This window comes from Hemibagrus wyckioides, linkage group LG19, assembly GCF_019097595.1.
Source record: "Hemibagrus wyckioides isolate EC202008001 linkage group LG19, SWU_Hwy_1.0, whole genome shotgun sequence".
Taxonomy (NCBI): Eukaryota; Metazoa; Chordata; class Actinopteri; order Siluriformes; family Bagridae; genus Hemibagrus; species Hemibagrus wyckioides.
The window spans coordinates 10,722,068-10,733,224 of record NC_080728.1 but is presented as its reverse complement, the minus strand read 5'-3'; the positions used below and the strand labels follow the sequence as shown (position 1 = coordinate 10,733,224).

Below are 11,157 nucleotides of genomic sequence, written 5' to 3'. Positions count from 1 at the left end.
ATTATGAGCCCTGTGTGGTAACTTTTATCTCAGGATGATGCTGTTAATAAGTGATGGTTTATTTCCCATAGTGAACATATATTGTTTAATATTAACAGTGATGTGCATACACTGATCAGGCATAACATTATGGGCACTGAGAAGTGAAGTGAATAACACTGATTATCTCCTCATCATGGCACCTGTTAGTGGGTGGGATATATTAGGCAGCAAGTGAACATTTTGTCCTCAAAGTTGATGTGTTAGAAGCAGGAAAAATGGGCAAGTGTAAGAATTTGAGCGAGTTTGACAAGGACCAAATTGTGATGGCTAGACGACTGGATCAGAGCATCTCCAAAACCGCAGCTCTTGTGGGGTGTTCCCGGTCTGCAGTGGTCAGTATCTATCAAAAGTGGTCCAAGAAAGGAACAGTGGTGAACTGGTGACAGGATCAAGGGCGGCCAAGTCTCATTGATGCACATGGGGAGTGAAGGCTGACCCGTGTGATCCGATCCAACAGATGAGCTACTGTTGCTCAGATTGCTGAAGAAGTTAATGCTGGTTCCGATGGAAAGGTGTCAGAATACACCGTGCATGGTGGGTCATTAGGCAGATGGTCATAATGTTATGCCTGATCGGTGTACACACACACACACACACACACACACACACACACACACAGATTGTGTTCATCTCCGGTCCTGTAGATGGTGCTACGTGATACTTAAACTAGCTTTAGAAACATTCAGTGAGGGAAAAGGGAAACGCAGCAGAAGGCGTAGTTCAGCGGCCAATCTTTGTGTAGTGATTAAAGTTTTCAGACAGCAGCTATACACTGACAACAGCATGGGTATGCACAAAAACACCTTACACTTATTAGTGAACAGTGTACTATAATGTTGTGTTGTTTAGTTCGCTCCGCCTGTATATGAAATAAACTCCGTTTAGCGGTCGTTTAGCTAGCACAACAACAACAACGGAGAAGTTTGTGCGCATTTGGTTAGCATGTAGAAATATTATTATTAATACATGATGTCGTTTTGACTGTCTTGTATTTCCTCAGGAATTTTCGTGTTTCCCACTTGTTTGAGCAAGTAGGCAACTTATTAGAGCTAGATATATTAACAACACACGGGCATTTCATGACAGCTCAGTGTGGCTCGGAAAGTTTAGGGAATTTGAATGTAATTTCCTGTAAAAAGTAATACTGATATGATTAGTTGCAGTTTTGTTAAACCTGTAACAACAACCCTAGGTCAGTTATTGATATGGTGTGGAGTTCGTCTAGATAGTGCTGGGCTGACTTGTCTGGGTTTGGTCTGGTCTAGATAGTGCTGGGCTGGTCTAGTTTGGTTTGGGCTGGTCTAGTTTGGTTTAGGCTGGTCTAGCTGGGTTTAGGCTGGTCTAGATGATGTTGGGATGGTCTGGCTGGGTTTAGGCTGGTCTAGATGGTGTTGGGATGGTCTGGCTGGGTGTAGGCTGGTCTAGATGGTGTTGGGATAGTCTCGCTGGGTGTAGGCTGGTTTAGATGGTGTTGGGCTGGTCTGGCTGGGTGTAGGCTGGTTTAGATGGTGTTGGGCTGGTCTGGCTGGGTGTAGGCTGGTTTAGATGGTGTTGGGCTGGTCTGGCTGGGTGTAGGCTGGTTTAGATGGTGTTGGGATGGTCTGGCTGGGTGTAGGCTGGTTTAGATGGTGTTGGGATGGTTTAGTAGTGCTTAAGCTGGTCTGGCTGGGTCTAGGCTGGTTTAGATGGTGTTGGGATGGTCTAGTAGTGCTTAAGCTGGTCTGGCTGGGTGTAGGCTGGTTTAGATGGTGTTGGGATGGTCTAGTAGTGTTTAAGGTGGTCTAGCTGGGTTTAGGGTGGTCTAGATGGTGTTGGGATGGTTTAGCAGGGTTTGGGGTGGTCTAGATTGTGTTGGGATGGTCTAGCTGGTTTTAGGCTGGTTTAGATGGTGTTAGTATGGTTTAATTAGGTTTAGGTGGTTTAGGTGGTGTTGGGATGGTCTAGCTCAGTTTAGGCTGGTCTAGATGGTGTTTAGGGTGGTCTAGATGGTATTGGGATGGTCTAGATGGTGTTAGGATGGTCTAGCTGGGTTTAGGCTGGTCTAGATGACGTTGGTATGATCTAGATGGTACTGGGCTGGTTTAGTTGGTTTGCCTCCCAAGATGATGGAAAATGGTCAACTTAATTTTCTAGAACCAGTTAGACCAACACGACTGGTAAAGCTGACTACCTAGATCCAGTATGTAAATATCCAAAATCTCCATTTAAACCACTAAACCTGACCAGTTAAAACAAGGCATATGAACTGGACTGGTCCAATCCAAACACTCTTGCAGCAGTTCTAATAGTTTTGCATTCTGACTTACAAACCACTATCTTTACTAGGTTCTTACCATTTTACTATTTAAAACCAGTAGTTTTCAGTGTAACTGTATGTTGTAGGCTCTCTCCCTCTGTGCTCTGTGAGGCTGCTGGTGCCTCCACTGCGTCTCATGTCTGCCTTCATGTGGCGAGTCGTCCAGCAGCAGAACCTGGAGTATTTTGACAAGCTTGAAGAGTACATCCTCCTCATAACAAGGATGGTTCCTGAGATTCTGAGCGAAAGGCAGAGGAGTGTTCTCATTATGGGACTGAGAGCTAAGGTGAGGTACATGGGTTGCTTCCCAAATCTCTAATTGATGCCTTCTTGAGTCCTCGGAAATGGTGCAATATTGTATTAACAGTGTAATTATTGTTCTGTATATACAGATCCAGTATACAGTTAATACCGCGGGTGAAAAGTCATCAATAAGTCAATTCTCTATAGTAGCATTAACGCTTCAGCATTCAAGAATGCTTCATTCTGTACATATGTGTCTTCTCGAATCCTCCTCTTCTCTCCTCATCTTTTCTCGGTTTCCTTGGAGGGTGGAACTACGTAGCGAGGAAGCGAAACATGAGGGCAATATAAAGAACTGAGAAGCAGCAATGATAAAACTTTCAAACGAACCGTTGCTCTGTCATCATTCCTTAAGGTACAAAATATCTTGTCGCCCCCCTCCTCCCTTTCTCCACACAGATGATTCTTGAAATGTGCAAAGATGAAATACCAACTGACCTAAAGAGCGTCAGGGCACGTCTTCACACAGCTGAGTCTTTCAATATGTCTAAGGTGAGTATGATCAGTGCTGCTGTGGATGTTTAGATACGTATTAGTCTCATTCCGAGAGATGATGGACTGTTTGACTAGACTGCCTTTTACTGCCAAGTCTAGTATTTTGGTACTATGGGTGCTTTAGTAAACAAACCACATGTATAAATTTCACTTTGGTTGTAAAACAGCCTTTTTGAGGATTTATGAGATTTTATATCTGACAGAAGCAAAGCGCTGTTCTGCACAATTAGGGTTTGCTCTTATTGCATGCATTCTAAACTATGTAAATTACCATATAGGTCATTTATTTTCACCATTTTTTAGAGCACTGGTTCAGAGGTGGAAGTGTTACAGGGCAGACTGTTAAAGCTCGTCATAAGCCTTCTTGAGGACCCAGTTAAAAAGGAACATTTCTTTCAGGTAAGACTTTCCTGAAAAGTGTTACAGAGGTAAGGTATAGAGGAGGTAAAACATAACACTTTGTTATCCAGTTATACTCTGAAACTATTTTATATTTCAGAGGGAAAAATGTTAGAAACTTCACAGCTAATGGCACAAAAATGGTCATGATTAATAGACATGATACACATTGTCAACAGCAGTGCCGGTGCTTCTAAAATATAGTGGAAAAATACTGGATTCTGTACGGAACAAGGAAGAAATGTTATGCTGGTGTTTGGAGGAAAGTGAAAAACTTTCATTGTAGTTTTCACCAAGCTTTCAGCATTTTTTGCTGAAGTCAAGTTTGGTATGTCTCTAGTGGAAATGAATGAAAATTTCTGTATAAGACTAAACTTTGATATGTATAAATAAGTATAAAATGTTGTTCATTTCTTATGAATATAAGGATCACTGCTTAATAAAACACTGCTTAAGCACTGCACTTGTATATCTATACACAGATATAATGTTTTGAGTTGAGTTTTCCAGAATGCTCTGTGATTTATCATCAGCATATTGGTTTCCCTTACATAGTAATTTATTAAGTAATTTTTACAATTACATTTAGAACTAGACCAAAGTCACAACTGATTATGGATCTATTTAGGAAGCAAATGCCTGTATTGTTCTTTCTAATTTGAAATATAATATAAAACAGTCTTTTTCTCTGGTTTACTTTGTAAACCATGTAATTCCTTTCACATGGATCGTTATCTCTGTGACTCAATACAAAAATGCTCCTTTGTCACCTTAACTGTGATAACATTATACACTTAAGTATGCCTAAACATGTGTTTTTAGATAGCAAATTTAACAAATATCTGATGTGAGCTAATAAGTTATCTTCAGGCTAAGCTATAATATAGAACCCATTGGTAATATATATTATGATATATTAGTTATTTGATTGTAGTTAACTGAAATTTAAACACTAATCATTGTGCATTTCTGTAATCAGACTAGCATTTTATTTGCCAGTAAGTAGACTGATGTCTAAAAATGTAAATGAACCAAAATTAGAAAATGACTGCAAATTCATTTTGACTTTTAGAGACCGATATGTTATGTCACTTTTCTCCAGGAGGTGTTCCCACATGAGTACGGTCCTGAATTTGACAAAGCACTGCAGGTCCTAGTGGGACATTTTCTCTCCAGACTGGAACAGCTGCTCCCAGTACCCAGCTTTAAACAGGTATTCTGGGATAACTCTTAAGTAAAGTGTATATTTTTGTTGCTTGGGGTGAGTACTGTGAGTTTTCTGCTCAGGCTTCTGCATTATTCTGTTTCAGAGGTCTCAATATAGTTGAAATGAACACTTCTTATCCTCCTTCATCTACATGATTGTCACTTCTGAGAAACACAGACCTTCTGAACAAAACGTAGTTGCATTTTCCCCACCAAAAGGGAAACAGAACTTTTATCTTTTCTTTACTTTTTTTTTTGTCTATCTATCTATCTATCTATCCATCTATCCATCTATCCATCTATCTATCTATCTATCTATCTATCTATTTATTTAAAATGACTGATCTTAATCGGGAATCAGCAGATTGATCCTCTCATTCTTAGTTTCATCACTTCCCTTTTTCATTGCCTACAGCTATTTTGTTGCTGTGTGTGTTAAACTGTCTCTTAAGTCATTTTCTTGGAAAGTTTTGGGTCAGTTGTAGTTCTATGGCCTTAAAATTCAGTTGTTATTACAGTATATGCTATAAGCAGCAATTTAGCTAGAAATTTAAAGTAAATTTAATTTTCCAGAATTCAGCCTCAGTGACTGATGGGTTTCCTAAATCAACATGATATTTTTATTCTGATCGATCAGAATAAAATGTAATTGATTGAGTATATTTCTGTTTACTTTTTTAATTTTATTTTATTTATTTATTTATTTTGGTTTGGTTTTCAGGCTGCCCAGTGGCTAGATACTGAACCCACCGGATGGGAGGATTTAGTACAGATGAACTGTGATCCCACCCACCTGCTTCCCCTGCTACAAAGTGACTATCATGGAAACTTGGATAGAAATGGTAAGGCATTCTTGAAAGTGGGGGCAAGGCTACATAGGGGACAGGGGGGGGGGGGGATTAAGTTTAAGGATCCTAATATACTTCCGATCTGACTGAACGAGTAACAAGTCATTTATGTAGTTTGACTTATGAAGGTGTTTAGTGTGTACTATCAGGTTGTTGTTTCTTGGTCTGCACTGTCCAGTTCAGATAAGAAGCAATTGTAAGCAAAAAGCAGAATAATGTTTGATTAATGCGGTTGCACTAGCTTTGTTGGAAGAATTCTTAGTGCAATTAAAGTTTAGTGTTCTGTAATGAACGTAATTATTTTCTGTTTGATGCGTTTTGCTGTCAGGACTCCCATCTGTCGTGGAGGAAAGAATCATCTCATCTTTATCTCTTGATTCTTTGACCGATGAGATCATCCCAAGTGAGAGCAAGTCTGACGATCGATCTGAACCGTCCATCAGCATGGACTGTTCCTCCCAGATAGACCAGGACGTGATGCAGGACAGTAAGACGGATATTTCAGCCCACGTCATCGTCACCTCAGAACAAGCAGCGTGTCATAGTGAGACTGCGTGTGAAGAGCTGGAATCGTTTACAAACAACACACAAGACGAATGGGATTTAAATGAGAATGGTGTAAATGAAAACACAGAAGAGATGAAGCAATCCTCTCAGACAGTAAGTGAGGATGAAGCATCAGCAGATGTTGAAAGCTCCGAGCCAAACGCAGTGATCACTGATCCAGGAAATACGGGTGAAGGAGGTGCTGAGAAATTACACATTGGATCTGAGGGAAACGGTGGACAGATGCTTAAAGTGATTGTTCCAAAGCATCTGTTACCTGCAATTAAACAGATCAGCCTGCCGTCTGTTTTACTCTCACGCTGTCCGAGCAGCGAACCAGTTCCACTTAAGTAAGTGCATCTCAAGCTTTGCTTTTCTCTGCAGAGTATTATTATTATTCTGACATGTCTTTTTGTCACACGTGTATAAATAACCCAGTCTGTGGCATGTTTCTTGACAGAGTTGTTCCTGATTCAGACGCCTCATCATCTTTGAATTCAAGTGTTTCAGGTATGTAACATGTAGTATAGATGCAGTTATTCTAGTTTTAGCAATTTTGTGATCTCTCACAGAACTAGGGCAGGCGGTAAACTTGCTTACTTGTAGATCAGTTATTAGAGATACATTTGTTAATCTCCATTAATATGTTTTAAATATGCCAACATATTGTATATCCTGTTTATCCTGACTTTTAGTAGACTCAGGTGTGGTGTCTGCATGTTTGGAATGAAAACCCATTGCCAATTGCCCCTTAACAATATTTGTCAATTATGTATTAGGATGATCTAGCGGTTCCAGGAGTTTGTGGTATTCATTAGGTGGAAACTGAGGCACTTCAGGGATAAAACTATAATCTCATTAGCTAGCACACCAGACAAGTGTCTGCCGTAGTAATGAGCTAGTTAGCTGGGTTAATGGCATAAATACAGACTATAGTTAGATGGCTTTGTGTTACAGCTATTTTACTCGGTTTCACAAATTCTTTTTCTGGTTTGTCTGTTTCATAACTGTGATTAGAAAACACAAGTCTAAGAGCCAAAACACAAAGGACACATTATTCAGCTTTACAACTATAAAGACTTTTTATTAAAGAATATATGAAAACATTTTACCAAAAAAAAATCTGTTTGATTAAAATGCTCTATTATAAATTCTATTAGCCTTCAGTTTTAAGTGTGTTTAGATTACAGAGCTTCTTGTCTGTGGTAATCTCACATAGGGAGGGCAGGTTGAAAAACACTGGTGTATGTGTCTTTTACCATGATGCTTTTTTTTCCTCCTTTACCTTCTCGTTTAGAAAATACCAGAAAGTTGCAGAGGAGGCAGCCGAGAGCACAGCATGCTACTACAGGCAACTACAAATGTGTGCCCTGTAAAATGAGCTTTAAAACACATTTCCAGGCTTCTGTGCACCAGCGTAAAAGGCACAGGAAGTTAATTTATTCCTGCCCCAATTGTGAAAAAAGTTTCGAGTCGATGAAGGCTTGGACGAGACACCGCACAGAACACAAAGAAGAAAAGCCCCAGCGGTGCACTGACTGTGGGGAAGAATGTGCGAGCCTGCAAGCTCTAGTGGCCCATTCCAAAACCCATAACCACGTGGTGAGCGAGAGCTTGCCGACTTCTGAGAAAGCTGCACCTCCTCCGAAACCAGCGCCAGGAGAGTGTAAATTTTGTGGCGAGACCTTTTCTCCAATAGAGCTGAGAACCCACTTAAAAACCCATCCAGAGTTCCGCCCTCACCAGTGTGACCACTGCGGGAGGTGTTTCGCCAACCTGAGCAACTTGTTAGCTCACATTTCCAACCACACAGGAGAAAAGCCTCATGTCTGCTTAAACTGCGGCAAGAAGTTCTTCAGCAAGTCGCAGCTCAAGTCCCACATGAAGTCTCATTCCAAAGAGCGTCCATACTGCTGCTCGTACTGCGGGAAGTGCTTCCACACTGCTGGGAACCTTAACATCCACACCAGGATACACACCGGAGAGAAGCCCTACACGTGCATCGAGTGCGGGAAAGCCTTCTGCTCGGCTGGCCGTCTGCAGGTTCACCGTCGCTGCCACACCGGAGAGAAACCTTATCAATGCGACGTGTGCGGAAGAGGATTCATCGTGTCCAGTCATCGCACGATACACATGAGGTCACACACAGGGGTGCGACCTTTCACATGTGAAATCTGCGGCAAAACCTTTTCGAGGAGGAACTGCTGGAGTGAACATATGTACAGTCACACAGACTTAAAACCGTTTCCTTGCCCCGTCTGCTCGAAGAGCTTTATAAGGCGTAGCCATTTGAAGAGACACATGCAGAGTCATAATGGTGACCAAAGCAAAGCTGTTTAGAAAAGATTGAGATCTATAAAAGTCTATAAAATGCTGTATAATTGATAGCTGTGGAATATGTTGGCTCTGGATTTATTGTGGAATTTTTAACATGAAAAAAAAAAATGCTTTATAGCAATAAATCCTGCTTCTTCTTTAGAATAGTTTTGTCTCACACCTGTCTTATTTTGGGTAGAATAAGAAAATTAGAAGTGATGCATGTTTCAGTGGTATGTCTCAGGTGAATATATCGTTTTAAAAATATTCTGCCAATCATATCAACAGCAGCAGTTCAGTCAAATTATCCTACAAGTTCAGTTGTCTATACAAGAATCCTACAAGGATCGAAGTCCAGCCATTTTGCAGCCAGTCAATCGTATTGATAAACAAGTCACACACAGATTTGGGTGTAAACTACCTAACCTGGGTTTTATTTTGTTTTTCATTGTCCTGTTAATTAGTTTTTAACATGAAGTGAAAGAAAACCTTCCTTCAACTGTAAATTCTTAATCATCAGCAACTTCTCTATTGTGAGTTCCTTCACCGTTTACAGAGTGACATCAAATCAACATGGCTGCTCACAGCATCAGGAGTAAAGAAAGTAGCACTTCTTACTAACCTTTAAATGTGTTATGTTGTATGTACGTATTTAAGTAAGTATTGTCTTTGGGTCAATCAGCATGTGCACTTTTGTTAAATCTAAATCATCACTCACTATAGCTGAAGATTTTTTCATTTTGTATTGATTTTCCCATGGTCAAAAATGACATTCTGACCTACAAATTACTTTACGAGACAATAATTCAGCTTTAGTCTGCACTTCTCTCTCTAAAGAGTGTTATTTTGTTTTTAGGATCTAACCACAAATCCTTTATTCCTTATGTGTGAGCTCATTAAGTACTTCTCCTAATAAACACCATTGTAACTGGACTAGAAATATCTCCCCGTCTCATCAGCATGGCACACAACTGTTAAATCCTCACTGGCATAACAAAAATACAGCAGCAAATCCAACAAATTATCACCAGAATCACTGTTCAAATATTTTCAATTTTCAGGAAAGACTTTTCCTTTAATGTTTTTTAGGTCCACAACATACTTATACACTGATCAGGCATAACTTTATGACCACCTGTCTAATGTTGTGTTGGTCCTCCTTTTGGTGCCAAAACAGCCCTGACCTGGCCTCCACTGTGTATTCTGACACCTTTCTATCAGAACCAGCATTAACTTCTTCAGCAATTTGAGCAACAGTAGCTCATCTGTTGGATCGGATCACACGGGCCAGCCTTCACTCCCCACGTGCATTGGCCGCCCATGACCCTGTCACCGGTTCACCACTATTCCTTCCTTGGTTCTGATCACTGCAGACCAGGAACACCCCACAAGACACCCGCCATCACAATTTGGCCCTTCGTCAAACTTGCTCAAATCCTTACACTTGCCCATTTTTCCTGCTTCTAACATCAACTTTGAGGACAAAATATTCACTTGCTGCCTAATATATCCCACCCACTAACAGGTGCCATGATGGAGAGGTAGGCACACACTGCGGCTTTGTATCTCAGCATCTTTGCCTACTGAAGAACTTAAGACCTCTCTGTGCTATGAACGAATTTTCAGAATGTGGTAACGTGGCACAGACAAAAAAATAAGAAGTTTTACAGACTAATTATGCTTCATGAAATCAGATAACACTAACTGAAGTTTTTTTTTTTTTTTTTTTTTTTTTACAGCTTTGTTAAAACAAACTCTGTCAGTCTCATTGTGCCTTAAATGACCTTGTTGTCAGGACATTTGGCTATGTCTAGACAATAAATAAAACGACCTTCACTAGAAAGAGATGAGATAAAAGTTGAACCACTGTTAGCAAGCTAGTTTCATGTGGCAGGTTGGAACACAGCATAAAAATTACATTACTGATAGAAATATTGAAGAATTATTCTTTTTTTCTTTTTCTTTTTAAGTGAGTTTGAAAACTGACTGAATATGCACTGAAAACAGAGCAGAATCAAAAGGTGATAAAAAAGAAAAAAAAAAAGCTGATACACTGATCAGGCATAACATTATGACCACCTGCCTAATATTGTGTTGGTCACTCCTTTTAATTCCAAAACAGCCCTGACCCCATCATGCACTGTATATCCTGACTCCTTTCTATCAGAACCAGCATTAACTTCAGCAATTTAAGCAACAGTAGCTCGTCTGTTGGATCGGACCACACGGGTCAGCTTTTTCTCCCCACGTGCATCAATGAGCCTTGGACGCCCATGACCCTGTCACCGGTTCACCACTGTTCCTTTCTTGGACCACTTTTGATAGATACTGACCACTGCAGACCGGGAATACCCCACAAGAGCTGCAGTTTTGGAGATGCTCTGATCCAGTCGTCTAATCATCACAATCTGGCCCTTCGTCAAACTCGCGTAAATCCTTCCTCTTGCCCATTTCTCCTGCTTCTAACACATCAACTTTGAGGACAAAATATTCACTTGCTGTCTAATATATCCCACCCACTAACAGGTGCCATGATGAGGAGATAATCAGTGTTATTCACTTCACGTGGCAGGGGTCATAATGTTATGCCTGATCGGTGTATATTATAGACAATTATAAAGTAAACAACTTAGCTAAATAACGGTTAAAAACTAACCATGTTTTAAGTGGTGTATATATATCAACACAATAATGTCACGAGTAAAT

The 11,157-nt window shown here is 40.3% G+C and overlaps 1 protein-coding gene across 1 annotated transcript; it reads left to right on the top strand.

Moving 5' to 3' along the window:
* The first annotated feature begins 727 nt into the window (after positions 1 to 727).
* On the top strand, positions 728 to 8,618 carry LOC131370329 (zinc finger protein 37-like). The gene is made up of 9 exons (XM_058417595.1): positions 728 to 829; positions 2,425 to 2,624; positions 3,041 to 3,133; positions 3,440 to 3,535; positions 4,638 to 4,748; positions 5,463 to 5,583; positions 5,918 to 6,485; positions 6,596 to 6,645; positions 7,433 to 8,618. Exons 1-9 carry the CDS (start codon positions 826 to 828, stop codon positions 8,473 to 8,475), a joined length of 2,286 nt encoding a protein of 761 aa, XP_058273578.1. The 5' UTR covers positions 728 to 825; the 3' UTR covers positions 8,476 to 8,618.
* The last annotated feature ends 2,539 nt before the right edge of the window (positions 8,619 to 11,157 follow it).

Bases quoted from the DNA above. Each gene is read 5' to 3' on its own strand.
- LOC131370329 (XM_058417595.1), top strand. The intron at 2,625-3,040 runs GTGAGGTACATG...TTCTCCACACAG, and splicing joins TTATGGGACTGAGAGCTAAG to ATGATTCTTGAAATGTGCAA. The intron at 6,646-7,432 runs GTATGTAACATG...CTTCTCGTTTAG, and splicing joins TTTGAATTCAAGTGTTTCAG to AAAATACCAGAAAGTTGCAG.